Here is a 23,405-nt window from a genome sequence, read left to right as displayed (position 1 = left end):
TTACCTTTTTTTTCTGATGTTTCATGTCATGGCGCAAAAAGCCATGACATGAAATGTCATGCATGAGATTTGCAGTGCATTCCTAATGCAGTTTAGGTTTGTTTTACGTATATGTTGCACCCTGTGGAAAGTGCATTTTTGTTGAAATTTTTACCAAAATGCAGCAGTCACAAATGGAAGCTTTTATCTGATTGGCTGATTGCCACTACTCATGGAAAATATAGTTGGAAGGAAATACTATTCCTGATGCAATAGATGTATGTATGTGTGTAAGGGCTTGTTCACCTTTGGGTGGGAGGAAAGTAAAAGCAGGCAGTTGAGCCCCCCCTTCCCCAACCTGAACAAGGAGATGCAACTGCTTGGGGCCATACACAGGCTGCAGCAATTAAACAGCATGTCACATTTGGTGGGTGGCTCTGTTGCTGTAAGCAGCCTCAAGTATATGGGGGTACGTTGCAAGGGCTGCTGCATGTGGGGATGAGCTCATCTATAATATAGGGGTAAGTCTAATGGTCTACTTTAAAGCTTTCCAGTCATTTTTGCTAGTATGTAAAAATACACTTACCGGTAATTCCTTTGAAAGAATTGCACAGCTTGACCAAATTTATGTTTTTTTTTTTACCTTCTGTTTTAGGTCATTGATTTCTGTTCTGGTCATTTATCAATATTATTGTGTATTTAATGACAAATTTGTTACTTTCTTCACAGTTCAAGCAGCAGAAACTGTACTTGGAACTTAAGAAGTATTCACCAGGAGCCGCAGAAATCCTCAGAGTACCGACTGAAATGTACTATATTCCACTAAAAGTGGCAATATTGTAAGTCTTTCTTTATATAGATCTGACCCAATTCTTTACACTTTTTTTAAATAGCCAACATATCATACTTGCCTGCTCTGTGCAATCTTTCTCTTCTTGATTCCCCTGCTGGCACTCGTAAACTCTGATCCCCAACCCCCCCCCCCCCTGCTGAGTGCTCCCACTGCAAGCTATTTGCTCTGAGGGCACTTATGTGCTCGCTCCCAAGCCGCCTCTGTCTGAGACACAGAGCGTGGCCACGCTCCACCTCAATGGCTGTGATTGATGGCAGTGATGGCCTCTGAGGAGGCAGAGACCAAGGAGAGCTTCTGCTCTTGTGAAATATTTCTGGATCGGGATCAGGCTCGGCTAAGTATTATGAGGGAGAAGCAGAACACTGAAGTGTGTTTTTTTTTTTTTTTTTTTTTTTCTTTTTACCTTCAGCCTTTAGAACTACTTTAAATAGACCTACTGTATATACTCGAGTATAAGCCGAGGCACCTAATTGTACCACAAAAAACTGGGAAAACTTACACAGCGAGGCTGTGTCCATGCCTCTCTGTGTCCATGCCTCTCTGTGTCCATGCCTCTCTGTGTCCATGCCTCTCTGTGTCCATGCCTCTCTGTGTCCATGCCTCTCTGTGTCCATGCCTCTCTGTGTCCATGCCTCTCTGTGTCCATGCCTCTCTGTGTCCATGCCTCGCTGTGTCCATGCCTCGCTGTGTCCATGCCTCAACTGACGTTTAACATGGGAGTCTATGGAAGGGGTGCCGGCTTTGAAAAGGGGTGCACACTTCTAGAGGAGAAATGGGGCTACATGTGTGCCAGGGGACTTACGACCGGCTGGTACCGGGTCCTCAAAGTCACCAGAGAAATGACCGTTTAACATGGGAGTCTATGGAAGGGGTGCCGGCTTTGAAAAATTTGTGCTCCCGGGCTGTAGGTCCTCCGGACAACAAACTTTGCACACGTGTAGAGGAAGAGGGGGGCTACATGTGTGCCAAGTTTGGGGTCCAGAAAGTCCCGGAGATCAGGCGCAAAAAGGTGTATCGAGTATAAGCCGAGGGGGGCATTTTCAGCACAAAAAAATGTGCTGAAAAACTCGGCTTATACTCGAGTATATACAGTATTTTTTTATATAAGTTTAAATCTTTGCACATTCTGTCAAAAACATAAAGTAGATTGAAATCCTATTTTTTGTATTTTTTTTGTATGGTGTTGCCTTTTTTTTTTTTTTTTTTTTTTAAATTCCGTCAATTTTTATTTTATTTTTTGCATCTTAGTGCTGCTAATTTCCTCTATCCATTTCCCCTCTAAGTGCTGTTGCTCAAGCATTGGCTGCACATCCTCGTTGCCTTTTTACATATTTTGTTGATAGCGAGGAAAGCAGACCACGCCTTCACAATGTTGGCATTGCTGTTTGGAGTCTCTACCATGTGACAGGTTGGCAATGCAGAACCATAATTGGAAGACGGTTGTCTTTGCATAGTGTGAAGTGCTTGAGCAAAGACGTTCATTGCAGCATCAGCAGGTTCTTTTGCTTCACATATTAAAGCACCCACATAACACATATTTGCAGCAGCAAAGCGGGTTGGCTGTAACGGTCACACACCACTCATATGTGTCTCATATGTGTCCATGGGAGTACACTCTTAATACAGTGACTGAGCAGTCGAAGGCATCACCTGATCTCTAATAATTATCTGGAGCCAGCAAGACTGGCTCTTGATGATGTGACCACTGTGGCAGCTGATCAGTATTTACATAATTGGGTAGACCTTCCTGCCCCCCGAGCATAATAGCCCAGTTTAGGCCCCATTCACACTTGTGCCACTTGTCCTGCGACTTGGGACTGCAAAGTCGCATGGCAAGTCGTACCCCATGATTTCCAATGAGTACCGTTCATATCTGTGTGACTTTAAAGTAGTCCCTGCACTAATTTGGTCCGACTTTGATGCGACTTAAGGTCCATAGACCTCAAGATTACACAAGTATTGCTTCACGTCGCGTATAAGTCGCATGACTTTCAGTTTGCACAAGTGTGAATGGAGCCTAAGGCTTAGTCCACACTGTAGAAACGCAGTCCAGATGCGTTCCCGGTGCTTTTCTGCATGTGCGGTTTTCATGCAGTTCAGTGCCTTTCTTTCTTTCTTTCTTTCTTTCTCTCTTTCTTTCTCTCTCTCTCTCTTTCTTTTTCTTTTTCTTTCTTTTTTTTTTTCTTTTTTTTTTCTTTTCTTTTTCTTTTTTTTTCTTCTTTTCTTTCTTTTTTTTCTTCTTTCTTTCTTTCTTTCTTTCTTTTTTTTCTTTCTTTCTTTTCTTCTTCTTCTTTTTTTTTCTTCTTTTCTTTCTTCTTTCTTTCTTTCTTTCTTTCTTTCTTTCTTTCTTTCTTTCTTTTTTTCTTTCTTTCTTTCTTTCTTTTTTTTCTTTTTTTCTTTGTTTTTTTTTTTTTTCTTTTTTTTTTTTCTTTTTTTTTTTTTTTTTTCTTCTTTCTTTCTTTTTTTTCTTCTTCTTTTTTTTTTTTTTCTTTCTTTCCTGGAACTGCAAGCCCTAGTGTAAACTATGCCAATGAAAACCATATAACCTACTTACCATGCATTTTTTTTTTTTTGGACTCCCTGTGGTGTAAACTGGCCTTACAGATGGCTGGGCAGAAAGGGGTTAACATGAGATTTTAGTGATTGAGCTTAGCGGTATGGGTCATACTGGCCCTGCTTGCCACCATCCCTTTAATGCGTGGGAGAATCTAGAGACAACATTGGGCCTACTTGTTTCTATGTATATAATGAAAATGTGTGAACAAAAAGTGTGTGTTGAAGGCATAGGAAGGACTCCGGTGTTTCAATGAAGGTTTTTACCATCTGGTTTCAGTACTTTGAGTCACTGACCCAAAATCGGCTTGCAGCGAGAGCCGTCAGAAGCCGAATCTGTTGTAAACTTTTCCCAGTTGATACACACGATCGGAATTTCCAACAACAAATGTTCGATGTGAGCTTTTGGTCGGATATTCCGACCGTGTATAGGCTCCATCGGACATTTTCTGTCAATTTTCGACCAAAAAAAGTTTGAGAGCTGGTTCTCAACTTTTCTGACAACAAAAGTTCTTGCCGGAAATTCCGATCGTGTATGCAATTCCGACGCACAAAAATCCTACGCATGGTCGGAATCGAGCAGAAGGGCCGCACTGACTATTGAACTTCATTTTTCTCGGCTTGTTGTACATCACCGCGCTCATGGCGTTTTGGAATTTCCGACATTTGTATGACCGTGTGTATGTGCAAAGTTTGAGCCAACATTCCGTCAGGGGAAAAAATCCACGATTTTGTTGTCGGGATGTCCGATCGTGTGTACTAAGAGTATTCAAGCCAGGCAGTTTGTATTTTCAGGTGACATCATCATTGGCCGCTTCCATATTTTTCTTATGACCGTTTTTTATTAACATGCCAATCTTCACCTAGAGCTGGATTTCTCCTACGCCTTCCAGGACGGCACACCAGAGAGATAAGGGCTCCTCCCACAGGAAACACAATCAATTGACAAGTTTGTTATAAGTTCCCACCCACCCCCTTGCTCCCCAGTATTTTGATTGTGTTTCTCCCGAACACAGCGGCACGTTTGTTGTTTTATATTACCTGGAGACGGTGAGGTCGAAGGGTACCCCTGTTGAGGCAGGTTCAGGGAGGCCGGGGAGAGCTGAACTAAACCTGTTGGCTTCGGTCGCTCACAGGTCGCCACAAAGATATGCATGGGCGCTCTGAGCTGTGGTGAAAAAGCCATCGTCCCTCTGCAAAAAAGCCACCACGATACTGCTCTCTCCTTCCTGGGGGGGTTGCCACTAAGGAGCATTGCGCTCCAAGCCTCTCTCTGAGAGAAACGGGAACCGCGCCACCGGAGCGTGGGCGTTTCCTTACAGGGCAACCCGGAAGTGACGCTTCGGCGTGGAGAGCAGCGTGGAGCGGTGGGGTCGGCGGCGGATAAACCCTAACACAGGTACCGGCAAGCCAAGGACCCAGCCAACCTCCTCATGGAACAGGAGGAGAGGAAGGCAAATGTGACTGCAGGCAGATCCAGGTCGGGGTGTGGTGAGTACTAATCCCCCTTGGAAAGGGAGGAGGAAAGGGAGTGAGAGCTCCTGGCTTTCAGGGGTCTGGGATCCCGGAGCCAGCCAGAACAGGCTGGAGTTTACCTCTCAACACCCTTTCCCCTCCCCAGTACAAACCTGCAGTCCTAGGGGAGGACAGAGTAAAGTGTATATCTCTTGTCTTTAATCTCCCCAGCGGAGCCCAGGAGACCCAGATAAACAATCTCCTGCCGCTACAGGGCAAAGCTACTCTAAAAATAAATGTGTGGGTACTGTAAGGATAAATTCCCACCCAAAGCCCTTTTGCTAAGAATCTTTTAAAAACTTTCCGTGTAGCCACCAGGCAGCCAGTAACTTAAGGTCTGACATAGAGGAGCTTATCCCTAGAGAGGACACATCCTCCCAGGAAGGCCTTGTCTGAATGGGATCTAGTGCCCTTCCCCCCACTTTCACAGTCATTCCCTCTAGTCCAGTAAAGGAAACTAAGGAAGACAGGGAGGTTAAGGGGGAGCCGAGTAGAATAGGACGCCCCATTCACCCTAGTGGATCTGGGGGGACTTCTGCAGGGAAAAAAATCGGCCTCTGAGGACCTTATAGAAGTCCCTAGAATAATCTCATATAAAGGCCTGAGCAAGGCTCAATCCAGGGTGGTGGTTTTTTTATCCACTCCATTAATCCCTAAAGGATTAGAGCCAACTGCCATGAACCTGACAGCTTACAATGGTGCTGTTAGAGGTTTTTAGCCCAGCAAAAACCTACCTCCTAAACTCTTAAAGGGGGGTGGACAGGCACTCATAAGGGACATCTTAAATGTATATATATTACCCTTGAGGAGGTTGCTTATTAGAGGCAACATCTTCCCAAGTTCCAACAGGTGTCTGATTGCCTATCATCTCCTCCTTACACTGCTACTATATCTATCAGTGTATAAGAGTTAATCAATAAACCTCTGGTGGCTTAGGCAACAAAACCACCAGGGCTGTATGAGAAGCAGAAAATGTGAGCCTGAAACCCTTAATTAAGAGTTTTTTCTCTGCAAACCTCTGTGTTAAGGCTATGAAAATTAGCCTGTATTTAGTATGAAGCCCTACAGGTGGCTGATTGCCTCCAGCCTAAGATTGTGATCACCTCTGCATTAGAGATCTAATTGATCGCTGGGTCTGTGCTCGTTAAGACCTTAAAGGCCTGGACTCGCTCCCACCTGTGTGTATGGATCAGCTACAACTACTCAGACTTATGCATGGTAAAATAGCAGCTACCACTATTGTGGTATGATCACACACCTCAGACTTCCATTATTGGAACTACCATATTCCTCCACTGAGGGAAGGATTAGTATCTGGAGTTCAGGCTCTGCCTAGGATAGATTGTTGGCCTGACCGCATCAGAAATGCTATCCTATGGCTCACTAGAAATGCATAATGTTGATTATGTAATGGCACACAGTTGCTTACCAAAACGCATAACATTGAAATGTTGGTAACACTTCTATTATATAACCATACACCATTGCTATTCAGAAATGCTCAACATAGTTTACTGATAGTAATATTTCTGTGGGTTATGCGACTTTACAAGGTTGCTAGTCAGAAACGCACAACATTGGAAGTTTATCTTGTGTCTTTTCTGTTATATAAATATCCTATGGTTCATCAGAAATGCATAATATTGACTATGTAATGTTACACTACTGCTTATCAGAAACACATGTCTTTGAGTGACTGATAGCGACATTTCTGCTGGTTATATGACTGTACAATTTTGCTAATCAAGAAAACGCACAATATTGTAGTGGATATTTATGTAGGTTAAGTGACCGTACACGGTGGCTATGCAGATATGCACTGAATTAAGCTTTCAGTTGCTAGTGACATTTCTGTTGATTAGATGACCCTACAAGGTTGCATTAAGTAACACATTAAGTGGTCGGCAACATTCTGTTGGTCATATAACTGTACAAGTTTCTAATCAAAAAATGCATAACATTGTATTGCTGGGAATGACACTTCTGTGGGTTCAGTAACTGTATACTGTTGCTATTCAGAAACGCACAGCATTGGGCGTCTGGCTAGTGACTTTTCTGTTGAGTGGCCGACAACATTCTGTGGTATAGCTGTGCAGGTTCTCTAATCAAAAAATACACAGCATTACTGGCAGAAACGCACAGCATTGAGTTTTTACTAAGTGACATTTCTGCCGGGTATATGACGGGGTTGTCTTGTTAAACAGAAATGCACAATGTTATTGTTGGTAACGTTTCTGTCTTAGGTCCCATACCCTGTTAATGATTTGAAGTGTGTTGGTGCCACTCTCTGGTCATGACTGCAGGTGGTCTAGCACCAGCAATACACAGTTGGGGGGCACATATGTCTTTTGGTGTGGTCATACTGGCTATGCGACTGCTTTTTCCTGACCATCGAAAATACGCAAGAGGTGTTAGTAATTTTTCTGTTGGTTATAGGACCGTACTGCGGTCGGTATCAGGAATACACAACACTGAAGCTGTCCTTGTCTTCCTGTTTTTGAACTTATTACCTTAGTTTGCTGTACATCAGAAAAACACAGCATTGGAAGGTGCCCGTGTCTTCTGTGTTTAATTACTCAAAAAAACGCCATAATTGCTATTGTCCTTTAAGTTGGATGAAGGACCCTAACCCATTAAGCATCAGAAGCTCACATTGGAGCCTCTGTCCCTTCCCTTTGCTTAGGTTACATGGTATCTTATTACATATTAGAAATACACAACATTCTAAGTTTGATTTGTGTCTTCTTTGTCCTACAGGTGACTGTATATCAGAAAATATAACAGTGAAAGCTGGGTGTGTCTTCCTGTTTTAATGTTCCATATTAAACCTAAGCTGGCTACCCTTCAGAAATTTAAGATTTATGACCTGTAGATCTGTGATATTAATTATATATCTGTCATTTTATTTCAGACCTTATTTTCCATACACATGGAAGGAACAGGATTTCTGATGGCAAAAGATTCAGTCCTTTACATCTAGGCATGCCAGAGACATGCCCTAGACCGGAACCCAGTAGGGTTATAGGACACTAGAAGAAGGTCATAAAAATCACCTATCATGGTTATAAAAAAGAGGGGTTACGCTGTTAGAAATTGGTTGCTTGAGGATACAACATCAGAGCTTATCTGACTAGTTCACCCAATCCGATAAATTTACAGCTCGGTATGTATCCTTCAGGTCACCCCATTGGACGAACTGGATGTGACTAACCAATATTCGTTTCTTACTCCTACTATAGAACTAACCCTATGGTAGGGATCTGCTTAACTTGGCACTTCTGGTGCCTGGAGTAGATTATGCACTCAGACGCCGTGTATTTACAAAATATTGTATTTGGTTGGCGTGCGGCACTCACGTAATTTGCCCTGAGAGTGTAGGGCGAATTGTGCCTGCGGGTTGTGCACAGGGGTGCTGTGGAGAGTTGCTTCCCCTGATACCTTTTGTTTTATATGCCAAAAAATGCAGTGGTTACTCGCAGTTCTTACCAGGCTCCTTCATGCATAGTTTAACGCATCTGCCAGCAGGACTATAAGGAGCTGGGGGATATAGAACAGATTCACATCTGACATGTCAGCATTCAGATGGGAAGAGAACCAGAAGTTGGAAATGACCAGGGGGTGATTGGACTTACTTGCCAACAGGCTTGCATAGCAGCCGTTTTTGACCTGTCTAGCAGTGTGCGTTGGAGACAGGGGGTTGGTCGGCACAAGTGGGACGGGCGCAGGAGTGAGCCACGCCAAGACATCCTGTGGACCTGACACTGACCAGTAGGTGTCCTCTCTATAGAGGCACATGCATTCTGATGAATGGAGGGGGGCAGGTGAACTGAAGGGGAACCACCCCTCCTTGAAGGTGCAGGAACACACCAAATGCCCTACTTGGGTACATACCTGCCCAGTCATTTGAGTCCAGGAAATAAGCTTTCCATAATCTAGTATCCTTGAGTGGGTTGATTTCCTTGTTTCACCATGACTATGGCGGACAAGAAAGGGGACCCACAAGGATTGTCCGTCAGGAGACCCTTTTTTTCTAAACCATTCTCCTGAACAGACCACTGGCTTGTAACCAGATGTTTTTTCTTGGTCGATCAGAGTAGTTCCTTGTGCCACAGAACAAATCTCTGATTAAACTTTTTGATGATCCTATGCAGCAATTGCAGACATTATTGACCACGATGGCTAGAATATTGGCACAGCCAATCCTTCTATCTTAAATAATTCACAGGCTCTCAGATTTTTCTTTAAGAGCACATGCCACCTAGGTCCTGCATCCGAAATGGAGACAGGGACATAGGTGGAGCGGACCTGCAGGTCAATTACATGATCCAGCTAGGATACCTTCATCACACACTAGGTAGTGTAGGTGGTGAAACAAAGTCAGACTCTGACATTTAGCAGAAAGACCTTGCAGGCAAGGGTCCCACCCTAAAGTAGGCCTGAGTTCTTTTATATCCTCTCTGGTGTGCCGTCCTGGAAGGCGTAGGAGAAAACCTACGTTAGATCTACCGGTAACGGTATTTCTACGAGCCTTCCAGGACGGCAGGCCTACTACCCACCCTATGTAAAGAAAGGTAAGCTATATGCTAAATGGTAAGTACCGATGGGGTGCCCCTTGTGAACCAGTTCAAGATTACTTTATTAAATACTGAGGAGCAAGGGGGTGGGTGGGAACTTATAACAAACTTGTCAATTGATTGTGTTTCCTGTGGGAGGAGCCCTTATCTCTCTGGTGTGCCGTCCTGGAAGGCTCGTAGAAATACCGTTACCGGTAGATCTAACGTAGGTTTTTCCGGTTTGGGTAAAGTTAACAACCACACCTTTTTTTGGTTGTTTGTAACAAAGTATTGCCATAGGTGTCTCCTAACCTGCAGTCTCTCTATTGTTTGACTGTTCTGTAACAATACCGCTGTACAAGTCATAAGCAGGGCTTTTTTTCAGGGGGAACTCAGTTCCACCACCTTTGGCTCAGACCCTTTGGTGCCTGCTCACCACAATCACTTATAAACACAGACGTCTGGTTTCTGTGTTTACATGTGATAGCTCTGCACTCTGTGTGTAACCCCCCTGAACTCTGCACTCTGTATGTAATGCAATCCTAGTATTTAATGCCCCTTTAACCACTTAAGCCCTGGACCAAAATGCTGCCTAAAGACCCAAGGGGTTTTTACAGTTCGGGACTGCGTCGCTTTAACAGACAATTGCGTGGTCGTGCGAAGTGGCTTCCAAACAAAATTGGCGTCTTTTTTCCCCCACAAATAGAGCTTTCTTTTGGTGGTATTTGATCACCTCTTTTTTTCTTTTTCTCTCTTTTCTTTATCTCTTTTCTTTTTCTTTCTCTTTTTTCTTGCTCTCTTTTCTCTTTTTTCTTGCTCTTTTTTCTCTTTTTTCTTTCTCTCTTTTCTCTTTTTTCTTTCTCTCTTTTCTCTTTTTTCTTTCTCTCTTTTCTCTTTTTTCTTTCTCTTTTCTCTTTTTTCTTTCTCTCTTCTCTTTTTTCTTTCTCTCTTTTCTCTTTTCTCTTTCTCTCTTCTCTTTTCTCTTTCTCTCTTTTCTTTTTTTTATTTTTTGTTTGTTGCTCCTTCAGTCCTATTGCTCGCTTGCTTGACAAGTGGCCCTAAGTTATCTCATCCCCTATATTGTAGGAGGTGCAGACCCAGCTATACTCACTCCTATCTGATATTATTGTAGTGTCTTCCTTATTTTGATGTCTTCAACATCTTTGCAAAAAGAGCCACCGGCCATTGCAAAAAATCCCTGTTTTTAATGCATACTGTTGGGTTCATTTGGTTGTCTGTGGGGCTGGTCGGTAAGTGAGCTTGGAGTTTTCCTTGGCCCTTTTTCCTTCGATATCTACTTGTCCATTCCATTTTCACCTCCTCATTGGCACTTATCTTGTGCTGTTTAAAATTGTTGAAAAACCTTAAACTTTTTAACAGAATATGTGACTACCACGGGGGTAGAGGCCAGAGGTTCTGAAGGTTGATCATACCTATACCCCCATGATCTATTTTAAATGCTTAATCGGTGAAAAAGCTGAAATTAATTGAAGTTTGTTTTCTTGCAGCTACTTGTTGAATCCATATACTATTTTATCCTGCGTGGCCAAATCTACCTGTGCCATCAATAATGCGATCATTGCCTTGTTTATCTTGGCTACTGTGAAAGGTGAGTCTCGTTTGTATAGATTTTACTTTTCTGGGGCTGATATAGGAAGAAACATTTTTTTTTTAGAATCTTTGCAGAATTTCCCTTTTTCCTGATTTAAGAAAAAAATAAAATAAAAATGTGCATTTATTGAATATTTTCATCAAAGACTACAGATCATCGCAGGGGGTGCAGTGCACAGGCTTCTGCGTTGTTTACATCTCGGCCCTATGTCTGTATGGAGGTACAGACCTACCATTTATGGGGCTGGAGGAAGTAATTAGTGGACAGCAAGTGTGGTGACACAGCACAGGCTGTGACCCTGGGGCATACACGGACGCTGCGCTGCTAAAAAGCATTTTATCAGACGATCCCTGCTATTTAGGACACTTTGGCTATCCTAGGCTCTCAGTTATTGAGCTGCTCCCTGCCCCAGTTTTTAAGTACCCCGGTGGACTGTCCAGGGGGTATTTGCTTTTCGACCTACACCCCCCTTCCTTATGCCTGCCCTTCCATATACATGGATTGAAGCACTCATTCGTTGATGTCATCTTAGACACACATGGCCTGGACTATTGATGACCCTCCCCGATACCATTAAAAGTGACTTGTTAATCATCTCACATCATCGGCAGATACTCTGTTCAATATTGGATATTTCCTGGATGGATGTACCCACTGTAGTGCATCAGATTGTGAAACAATAGCTGTATATCAGCACAAATCCTGTTTTTTCGTCCTGAAGAAGCCCCCACGGTGAAACGCGTAGGCGACTTCAATAGGATTTACTCACTATCCATACAATTCTGATCCAGATGGTTGTATTGTGATTGTAATTTACCCACATTCCAATATACCACTGTTATTTGTACATTTTATATCTATTGTAATAAATCGTATTTTTTATACTTCCACGTGCCTCAAAGTCCGACTTTGCCCACTCTTTGGATTGGGTGTTTTTCTTCATTCGTGACATCACTGCACTAGTGAATAAAAATATAAATAATAGTGCGCTATATTACAATGTGTTGGTGGAAAAATGTGAATCAAAAAATGTGTAAGGCTGCCAGCACAACATGGAAAAACTGTGAAACAAAGTATAAAGAAAAAATGCGGCGCCAATAAAAACACAAATGCCCTGTGGGGCAATATTGAATGTAGACTCAACAAGGTCAGCACTAGTGTTCCATTGAGATCTGTGAGTCCCTCTGCCTGAGTCAGATGGGACATGTAGTCTTTCCATTCCCAGATTCCATTTGTAAATGGACTGTGTGGGAGGAGCCACACACATCCACACCAAATTCAATATACAAATGGAAGGTTGCAGGAGAAATACCCTGCTAATCGGGTAAATGGAGGGCAGTTTGAAGGTAGGGGGTTCGGGAATGTGACCATATTTAATAATACACCTTAAGACCGGAGCAGTCTATTCTACATTTTAGTGTTTAGATTTTACTACATTGGCAACATTTTTAGCACATAATTTTTTTTTTTACTTTTTTGTCTGGTTTTCTTTAGGTAGTCCGCTTCTCAGCGCTGTGTTCCTGTCATTGGCTACATACCAATCCCTGTACCCAATCACACTGTTTACTTCAGCACTCCTATATCTACTGCAGGTACCCACTTGATACCATTTATGACCATAGTAACACAAGCAGATTAAGCTGGTACTAACATGTATATGTTTTTTGTTTTATTTTAGAGACAGTTCATTCCAGTGAAGATGTCCAGTACGGATTTCTGGCTTTTCACTTTTCAGTATTCATCGCTGTACCTGGGCTGCCTCACAGTTTTAATTTGTCATTCCTTCTTCTTGTTAAACTCTTGGGACTTCATCCACTCTATTTATGGCTTCATGTGAGCATCATATTTTTGTTTTCCTATGCAACATTTACTGTACTAGAAGAGGAACTAAACCCTTCTATACTTGCCGGCCACAGAGGCTGCCACATTGGCCTCTGTTCGATCTGCAGCTGCTGTGAATGTGATCAGTTTTGGCTCCAGCCGTTAAAGAGGACTTGACAGTTCAGTTGAGGGCAAAAGCAATTGTAATTATCTTTCATGCATGCCTTGAACTTTAAAGGGGATGTGCCATGAAAAAAAAAATATTAAAAGCCAGCAGCTACAAATACAGCAGCTGCTGACTTTTAATATTAGGACACTTACCTCTCCTGGAGTCCTGCGCCGTCCGCAGCATCCTCAGTGAGGGAACCAGGAAGTGAAGCGCTCCGGCTTCACTACCCGGTTCCCTACGGCGCATGCGCGAGTTGCGCTGCGCCACTGATTGGCTCCCGCTGTGCTCTGGGAGCCGAGTGTTCCCAGAGCACAACGGGGGGGGGGGAGGTGATGTCATGCCCGCAGTTTTCCTGAAACTGTGTGGCCGGAAGTGGGTGCAAATACCTGTCTTTAGACAGGTATCTGCACCCCCCTCCCCCCTGAAAGGTGTCAATTGTGACACCGGAGGGGGGGAGGGTTCCGATCAGCGTGAGTTCCACTTTAGGGTGGAGCTCCGCTTTAACTGGGGGTTATGAAGTGGATGTGGCACTGCTTGTATAATGTAAGCCAAATTGTGTGTGCTTATGTGGCAGTAAAGTGACAAATGCTATGTTATTCCCTATTCAACCTACAGCCAGGTCCATAAATACTGGGACATCGACACAATTCTAATCTTTTTGGCTCTATACACCACCACAATGGATTTGAAATTAAACAAACAAGATGTGCTTTAACTGCAGGGTATTTACCGTATTTATCGGCGTATAACACGCACAGGTGTATAACACGCACCCTAACTTTAAGAGGGTTGTTTGAAGGAAAAAACTTTCCACAGCCCCCTGCGTATAACACGCAGGCACAGTTTACCCTCTGTTTTCAGGGTAAAAAAGAGTGTTATACGCCAATAAATACAGTACATCCAAATCAGGTGAACGGTGTGGGAATTACAACAGTTTGTATATGTGCCTCCCACTTTTTAAGGGACCAAAAGTAATGGGACAGATTAACAATCATAAATCAAACTTTCATTTTGTAATACTTGGTTGCAAATTCGTTGCAGTCAATTACAGCCTGAAGTCTGGAACGCATAGACATCACCAGACGCTGGGTTTCATCCCTAGTGATGCTCTGCCAGGCCTCTACTGCAACTGTCTTCAGTTCCTGCTTGTTAAATAATATTGCCCGAAACACTTTAGAATGCATCCTGCTTCTTTTGTCAGCGGTCACTTTATCAATAAATACAAGAGAAGCAGTTCCATTGACAGACATTGACAGACATACATGCCCAGGTCCTGCTAGCGCACCGCTCCAGTGTGAAAGCCCTCAGGGCTTTCACACTGGAGAAACAGCAAACGCAGTTTCAGGTCGGTTTGCAGGTGCTATTTTTGGCGCAATAGCGCCTGCACACCGCTCCAGTGTGAAAGGGGTCTTGTTGTCACATTTGTTTGTACTCTCAACCGAACTGTCAAACCATCATATGGCGGGTGTCATAACTGATCACATGTGCCGCACCATGGCAGTTGCAGATTGAACAGAAGCTAAGATGGCAGTTTCCATGGCTAACAAGCGGATAGGTGGGTTTATTTCCACTTTTAAGAGATTCTCAATTTTAGAATTGGCATGGCATACATGCAAAAGAGTGCACGAGGTATTGCCATTTAAGAGTTTACATGATCTAGGGTGGTCGAATCTTGTCTGCACATCTGACCACCATTTAGTGTTCATGTCCAGCTTGTTGTAGAGAATGATGACAAATTCACAAGATGTGTATATGTGACCTTTATCTCTTCTATCTACCATTTTAGACTCTCTGTCCCGGATTTGACTCCAAATATTGGCTTGTTTTGGTACTTCTTCGCAGAGATGTTTGAACATTTCAGCTTGTTTTTTGTGTGCGTCTTCCAGATCAATGTGTTCTTTTACACTGTGCCTCTGACCATCAAGTTAAAGTAAGTTGCCGACAGTTTACTGTTTTTTTTTTTTTGTTTTTTTTTACCAGTTCTAACTTATCAGAGCCAAGATGAACCTGGTCTGCCCACCACAAACATTTTCAATCTTGTTCAGTTTGAACACGGCCTCTTTTTTGACCCCTTGAGTGGTTGATGTAGACTATTTACAACTTTGCATATTGATTTTCACAATTGTTTCTGTTGTTTTTTTTTTATTGTAGAGAGCATCCTATGTTCCTGATATTTGTACAGCTGGCCATTATCTGCATCTTCAAGTCATACCCTACGGTGGGAGATGTGGCACTCTACATGGCTCTGCTACCTATGTGGGCCCACCTGTCCAGATGTAAGTCTCTGACAAGCTTACTGCAATGTTGTATCTTAAAGTGGTTGTATACTGACATTTTTTACTTTTACCTACAGGTAAGCCTATAATAAGACTTACCTGTAGGTATAAAGAATATCTCCTAAACCTTGCATACTGGCTCATTATGGCTTTTGCCTTACAGGTGTAAAAAAAAAAAAAATGCGGGTATACAACCGCTTTAACCACTTCAAAACCGGGCACTTTCATCCCCTTCCTGCCCAGGCCAATTTTCAGCTGTGTCACACTTTAAATGACAATTGCGTGGTCATGCAAAGCTGTACCCAAATGACATCTAATGGACGGCACTAATATGCGGCACTGATGGGCAGGCACTGACGGTGACTGAAAGTTGGCACTGACTAGCATCGCTGATGGCCAGAGATTGGCATTTTTGATGGGCACAAATTGGTGGCAATTTGGCATCACAGATCTTCATTGACTGGCTGCGCTGCTGGGGCTGCACTGATGATCAGTGCCATTATTATACAGGATTTATATAGCGGCAACAGTTTGCGCAGCGCTTTACAACATCGGGGAAGACATTACAGATTCAATACAGAGGGATCAGAGGGCCCTGCTCATTGGAGCTTACAATATAGAAGGGAGGGTTAAGTGGAACAAAGAGTAGTAGCTGTGGGGGATGATCAGATGAACAAAATGAAAATACAGTCCATGTTTGGGGATGGCCCTAGAGGGAGTGCTCATGGACACAAGATATGTAACTGTTATGTGTATACTTGCAATAATCTGTATTTGTTGAATGGCCCTCCAGATGCTGACTGTGAGTGCCTCCCCCCCCCCCAATTTTCTTTGTATACCCCTCTCCTCATTTTTTTTTTTTGAAAACTTAATAAAAAATATTGGAAACGAAAATGAAAATACAGTTGTTAGGTGTGGGTAGGATAAGCTTCTCTGAAGAGGAGGGTTTTCAGGGATCTTCTAAAAGCTGATAGAGAAGGAGATAGACGGACAGATTGGGGTAAGGAGTTCCATAGGCTTGGAGAGGCTCTGGAAAAGTCCTGGAGATGAGCATGGGAGCAGGTGATGAGAGAACTAGAGAGCAGGAGGTCTTGAGAAGAACGAAGAGAACACTTAGGTTGGTATTTAGAGACTAGGTCAGTGATGTAGCTGGTGGCAGAGTTGTGTATGGCTTTGTAGGTAGTTGTTAGTATTTTGAATTTAATTTGTTGGGCGAGCGGAAGCCAGTGGAGGGATTGACAGAGGGGAGTAGCAGAGACAGAGCGGCGCAGCAGACACAGAGCGGTTGGTAAGGTGGATGAGTCTGGCCGCAGCATTCATGATGGACTGAAGGGGAGGTTAGAGTATGTAGAGGTAAGCCAATGAGGAGGGAGTTGCAGTAATCGAGGCAAGAGATGAGCAGGGAGTGAATTAGGAGTTTTGTTGTGTCATTGGTTAGAGGGGGCGTATTTTTGGAGATGTTGAGGCGGCAAGATTTGGACAGTGATTGGACGTGGGGCTGGAAGGAGAGTTCAGAGTCCAGGACTACTCCTAGGACCTTGGCATGTTGGGATGGGCTTATGATTACCTGTACAGGTCTCCCCTGCGAGGAGATGCCACTGATTGGCTTTCCTCGCACTGTCTTTTTTTGTTTCTTATTACTTTTCTGCCTTTTTCCCTTGATTTGTATTTCGATCCTGTTGATCGCCTTCAGCCTCTCATTTACTGTCTATACGCATTCAATGTCAAAGAAATGCATCAACTGCAGAACAGAGAACCATTTATATTGTGTATTATCTCTATGTATATATGTTTTATCTCAATGTTGTGCTGTTTTTTACCTTTTTTTTTTCTCTTTTTTTATAGTCCTGCGGAACATCTTCATAGTCTCTTGCATGTTGGTGGTATGTTCACTTCTCTTTCCAGTTCTTTGGCACTTGTGGATATACGCGGGCAGCGCCAACTCAAACTTCTTCTATGCCATCACACTGTCATTTAACGTGGGCCAGGTAAGTCTTGTCACGGAGCATAGTCCCAGATTGGCTTAGATCACAACTCCTGTATGCGCTAGCAGATCTAGCACGCATTTGACGATCTGCTCCAGCCATCCAGTTAGAAATCTCCTATAAACCAGATAATAGGCTGTTAAGTTTTTCTTACAGCCCACTGGATTTAAAGTAGAACTACAGGAAAAACTTTTTTTTTTTGTTGTTGATTTTTGTATAGAGCGAGGGAGGGTTATAACGCCCGTCGGATATTATTATAATTTTTTTTTTTACTTCTGTGTCCCATTGGGGAGATTTCACCTTTCCCATACTCAGAACAGGAAGTGAGTAGAAATCCCTGAAAATTTAGGGAATTTCTTGGAGTCCCCCTAGGACACCAGAACTAGTTTCCCCATTGGAAGTTTTGCCCTCTTACTTTACTGAGGATAACCCAAAACTTGGGATTTTCTTTCACTTTCAATGATAAACGGGACAATTTTAGAGAGAGTGAATCTCCCTAATGGAGGCACAGACAGCAATAAAAATGGACAGATACATGACCTGCTCATGTGTATATATACGTCCTTTTTTTTTAAAGATGGATATCTCGGTAACGGCAGCAGCTGCTGCCACAACCGAGATATCCATCTTTAGTGTGAGCGGTCCTGTAAACGATAACGGTGGTCTCCGCGGCAGATTCGCCGCAAGATCACCGTTATCGGCGGCAGGAGAGGGCCAGTAGGTAGCGACGGAGGCGATCGGGTCCTTTCCTCGGCTGGCATACGAGTGAGGGCGAGATGGTTCCCATAGCAGGGCGGAAGTGACGTCAAAACATCACTTACGCCCATGCTTCTTAAAGAAATATTTTCTAAATGTCATTTATTTCAAATTTTTTTTTTTTTTTTTTTTTTGCATTTAAGTCTAAATATGAGATCTGAGGTCTTTTTGACCTATCATGCTTTTTTATATTACAAGGGATGTTTACATTCCTTGTCATAGGAATAAAAGTGATCCTTATTTTTTACAAAAAAAAAAGAATAAAATAAATAAAACAAAAAAAAAAATTTTTTTTTTAGCGCCCCGTCGAGCTCGCGTGCAGAAGCGAACGCATACGTGAGTAGCACCCACATATGAAAACGGTGTTCAAACCATACAAGTGAGTTATCACCGCGATCGTTAGAGCAGGAGCAATAATTCTAGCCCTAGACCTCCTCTGTAGCTCAAAAGATGCAACCTATAGAATTTTTAAATGTCGCCTATGGAGATTTTTAAGGGTAAAAGAGCGGGTGCAATTTTGAAGCGTGATATGTTGGGTATCATTTTACTCGGCGTAACATTATCTTTCACAATATGCAAAAAAATTGGGCTAACTTTACTAATGTCTTATTTTTTTAATTTAAAAAAGTGAAGGAACCAGCAGCGCTTCACTTCCTGGTTCCCTCACCGTGGATAGTGGGGGGAGCAGCAGGGTGACGAGCGATCGCTCGTGCCCTGCTGCGGACGGCGCTGGACTCCAGGACAGGTAAGTGTCCTAATATTAAAAGTCAGCAGCTGCAGTATTTGTAGCTGCTGGCTTTTAATATATTTTTGGGGTGGAACATCCGCTTTAAGTAATTTTCTAGCAAAAAAAAATGTTTTAGTCTTGTAAACGCCAAATCTGAAAAACACCCAAGGTCCTTAAGTGGTTGTAAACCCTGTAGAACCACTTTTACCTACAGGTAAGCTTATAATAAGGCTTAACTGTAGGTGCCATGAATTTCTTCTAAACTTGCACGGTTTAGGAGATATTAACGTTATCCGCCAATGTCCTCGCCACATGTGTACTGAAGAAACGGCTCGCTTGTGCCGTTACCGGTAGCTCCTGCGAAAATAACTTTTTGGGTAAAAATTTTGCACGTTTGGGGTTTTGAGCAGTCTCACACCTAGTGCTGTGCTTTCACTGTTTATTTTTCAACCTGATTGATGTGAATGGATCTATGTGTTCAGCAGCTGGGTATAAATTGGGTGCAGGTTTTTTCTTCCGGTGTGCAGTCCTTGTTTATTTGTTACATGAAGATGGAAAGGTTTTATTCAATATTTTATTGGCATGTTGTTGAAGGGGGTGAGATGGAACCAGGGAAGGCAAACTATGAGCCGATTTTTAAACGTTTAATTTCATTGACCGTGGAGTAAAATCGTTTTTTCACGCACTTGTGTTTTTCCTCCTTCAGATTCTCCTGGTGTCCGATTACTTTTACGCCTTCCTTCGGAGAGAATACCACCTCCATCACGGCCTCTACCTAACCAAGAAGGATGGAACTGAAGCCACTCTCGTTTTAAAATAAAGCCATGGGGGGAACTTTGTATGTTCGGATCAGGGAAGTGGCTTGATGGAGGGCAGTGCCCTCCTGTGGAGCAGAGAGGCACAGCTCAAGCCTGTCCCTCCGCAACATTTTAAAGGACAAGCGGGAGAACTCTTTATTACTACTTTTTAACAGTACAGTGAATCTTGACAAGGTTATTCAGCATGGATCTCATCCTGCCCCCTTCTAACAAACATGTTGCAATATGATTGTTTGGTAAGCATGAAGCACTGATGAAGAAGAAAAAAAATGGTATGAATAAAAAAGGCAAGTAGGCAGCCGATGAGCAGACAAGTGCATTTGTCCAGTATGAAGCCGGTTTTGTGTAGGCTCCTTTAAGCCCCAGTACTAAATTTCTTATGAATGAAAAATCCTACAGATGCAATACAGTGCAGCATGTTTGGGATGGAGGTTGATGGACAGTTGTTGCTGCAATGTGGCACCTGGTGATGTCATCAACGGGTCTTTTCTAAGCCAGATTCCCATCTTTCATTTTAGTTTTGTAACCAAGGAGAGGCCTGAACTATCCCCCCCCCCCCTTTCTTTTATCATTTAATAATCTCTAAAATGGTAACTCGGCATTATTGCATGGCTGGACAAATCCCAAGTTGGGTGTAGAGAATGCTTCTGGAAAATGACAGCCCATTTTCTATATGGTTTTTCTCAAAGCAAGCCTGTGCATCGCCCATGCAGGGAAAAATGGGTACAGCTGTGGTGGCCTTGCCACCAGGAAGAATCAGAGGCAGCCCTGTGTGAGTCATGACTTGGAGCTTACATAAGCTAGGAACTCTGTCTCAATGTGACATACAAGCATTCTCCTGCGCTCGCAGTGGTAGACCCAGAGGTACACCGTGTAAAATCATTTAACGCCAATGCTGACCTCTCAGGACAATGGGTATCCTCAGACTTAAAAACAATCGAAAGAGAAGGGAAGCGCCAACCAAGTGCACATTTTTCAAGATAAAACCAGCAATAAATATACTCGCAATATAATGTGTAAACGCATATCATAGCAAGTGAGATAGACTGCCTGAAGGTCTAATCAAGTCCATCGGCACTGCCGAAGACCAGGAGGCGTCCTAAAATGGCTGACGCATTACAAGGGTGAGCCCTCTTCATCAGAAGCAGGGTAGTGAATAACCCACTAACTTTTACAATGTTCATATATACACATGCAGCTGCAATGTCTCCACCCCCAAGGAGTTGGGGGGTCGAGCTTGGACTCATATACTGTATGAGCAGACCCCACCTCCCAAGTGCTTGCTTGGGGGGGGGGGGGGGGGAGAGAGATTGACATTCTTAAAATAAATTCTATTGAGGTAATGTACTAGGTGGATGCTCCCTTCTCTTTCGGTTGCCCCAATGTGACAGCATGAACAGCCAGTCATACAGCACAGGATTGGTAGGGCAGGGAATCACGTGATTTTTTTTTTTCATAGCTGGAAGCAGCAAATATTTTTCTTTTGCTCTAGGAATGAAGTGGTGAAGTAAGCAGCTGCTGGGCCCACTGTTTGGTAAATCTGCTACTTCCCCCTGCATTTTCAAAACACAGGTTTACTTCAATAGGGTAACTTTGTACACACACAATGCACTGATGTGATGCAGTGCAGGTCTGTTGCTTGCTACTCTATAGTGTGTCGTTTTTAAAGAAGTACAGCCAAACAAGGTTCATTTTGCACCCCTGTGACCCATTTTCAGCAGACAGCGGGCTGAAGGCTTCTGTCGGCTGACACCACAGAGCCGGTCCAGGCTTGGAAAAGATTGCGACAATGAAGTTGGGATCTGTCCACATGCCTGGACCGACACCCGGCTCAGCCTCTCGGCAAGCCGCTGACAGCCTGAGCTGGCCGCTCCCGTCCCCTCCACAGCCCAGTGCTCCAATGAGCACAGGGGTGGAGGAGCAGAGAGTGGGTGACAGTCCCCCGCTCTCTGCTCAGGGAGCTCTGATGACTGCGTGATCGGTGGTGTTGGATCGCTCGGTTCTCAGTGTTGCAGCTGGCGGGGGACAGATGCTGCATCCACCTAGGTAAGTATGACTCTAGGGGGGAGAAAAAAAACATACTTCTCTTTTAATGAATGACAGTGAATTTGGAGGCATGTAAGGTGCAAAAATGCATGTTGCTGCAATGCAAAAGTCTGAATGGACCCTTAGGAGCAAACGCAAACATGAGCTGACTATGGCAGAAAGGGATGTCTGCAACTGAAATCCTAGCTCTAAAGTCTATAGGCAGTTTTGGTGAGTATTGGAAACGGTTACCCTTGAACACAAAACCTCACTGGGATTACAAAATATAAGAGGCTGGATTCACACCTATGCAGTTTTGGTGCTTTTTGCAGATTTGCACTACAGTCCATTTAACATGGTTTCCTATGGAACACGTTCTGTAGTGCAAAAAGCACTAAAAATGCATAGATGTGAATCCAGCCTTGGTGGTTTTAAAGGCAGATTTTTTTTTTTTTATACCTCCATGCATAGAAGGTTAAAAAAAAAATAAAACACCTGTGTGTACTTCCTCCCCCCTTTATACTTACCCAAGCCCCATCTCGATTCAGTGATGTGCGTGAGAGCAGTGACCCTTCCGGGTCTCTCTCTGGTCTCTCTCATTGACTCGCATTGCAGCTGGAGCCATTGGCTCATGTTGCTGTCAATGAGGAGAGAACAGGGTGCGGTGTGCAATGTCCATTCGCAGGAGTGTGGCTCGGGAGCGCCGTCATAGCAAGAGGTTTGCTATTGGCAGGGGGGAGGAGCCTGGACTGCCGGCGGGGGACTTGAAAAGAAGATTGATGCTGTTCTGTGCAAAAGAGCAGGTAAGTATGACATGTTTGTTATTAAAAAAAAAAAAAAATGGCAACCATTAAAATCACTTTAAAGCGGAGCTCCACCCTAAAGTGGAACTCCCACTGATCGGAACCGCATCACCCCCTCCGGTGTCACATTTGACACCTTTTAGGGGGAGGGGGGTGCAGATACCTGTCTAAAGACAGGTATTTGCACCCACACAGTCTCGGGTAAACTGCGGGCATGACGTCACCTCCCGTCGCCGTTGTGTTCTGGGAACACTCGGCTCCCAGAACAAAGCGGGAGCCAATCGGCAGGCGTGGCGCGACTTGCGCATGCGCCGTAGGTAACCGGGCAGTTAAGCCGGAGCGCTTCACTTCCTGGTTCCCTCACCGAGGATGGAGGGGGGGGCAGCAGAGTGACGAGCAATTGTCTTCTGCTGCGGACTGCGCTGGACTCCAGGACAGGTAAGTGTCCTAATATTAAAAGTCAGCAGCTGCAGTATTTGTAGCTGCTGGCTTTTAATATATATTTTTTTTCAGCAGACATCCTCCTTTAAATGCAGGTAAAAATAATGCTTACCTGTAGGTAAAAGTTACAACACAGACTTTACTACCGCTTTAAATGGCCAAATAACTGAAAATACAAAGCTGCTTTGCAGAATACATGTATAGAAACAACCGGATAAATGATATTGTATATTTGCTCTGCTGCCTATGGCTTTGCTGTCTGCCACTGTGGACTAAATAATTATTTTTTTTTTTTTTAACAGAAAGGTCATGGACTAAATAATTTACCTTGGGCACTGTATGTGTTCACAGTAGCTGTTATGTCTGTACTAGGAGCGGCTGAAATGTTTTTGGCTGGTACAACAACTGATCAAAATACTTGTAAGCTGTAATTCAGAGCCAGCATTGAATGCAAGGCAATACAATGTTTTGATGAATGGTAGGCACAGACGGGTCAGCTGTGGGTACTGATTGGGTCAG

General features: G+C 43.6%; 1 protein-coding gene across 1 annotated transcript in view; it reads left to right on the top strand.

Annotated features, from left to right (window-relative positions):
- The window catches only part of PIGU (phosphatidylinositol glycan anchor biosynthesis class U), a 31,241-nt gene extending 11,308 nt beyond the window's left edge, over positions 1–19,933 (top strand). The window contains exons 5-12 of the mRNA XM_040330391.1: positions 709–818; positions 10,962–11,062; positions 12,560–12,657; positions 12,744–12,898; positions 14,842–14,985; positions 15,207–15,331; positions 17,177–17,319; positions 19,506–19,933. Coding sequence (XP_040186325.1) covers positions 709–818; positions 10,962–11,062; positions 12,560–12,657; positions 12,744–12,898; positions 14,842–14,985; positions 15,207–15,331; positions 17,177–17,319; positions 19,506–19,619 — 990 coding nt within the window. The 3' untranslated portion in view covers positions 19,620–19,933. The remainder of the gene's footprint in view (positions 1–708; positions 819–10,961; positions 11,063–12,559; positions 12,658–12,743; positions 12,899–14,841; positions 14,986–15,206; positions 15,332–17,176; positions 17,320–19,505) is intronic.
- Positions 19,934–23,405: the final 3,472 nt, after the last annotated feature.

Source organism: Rana temporaria, chromosome 12 (assembly GCF_905171775.1).
Source record: "Rana temporaria chromosome 12, aRanTem1.1, whole genome shotgun sequence".
Lineage (NCBI taxonomy): Eukaryota > Metazoa > Chordata > Amphibia > Anura > Ranidae > Rana > Rana temporaria.
This window is presented reverse-complemented; position numbering and strand designations above follow the sequence as displayed.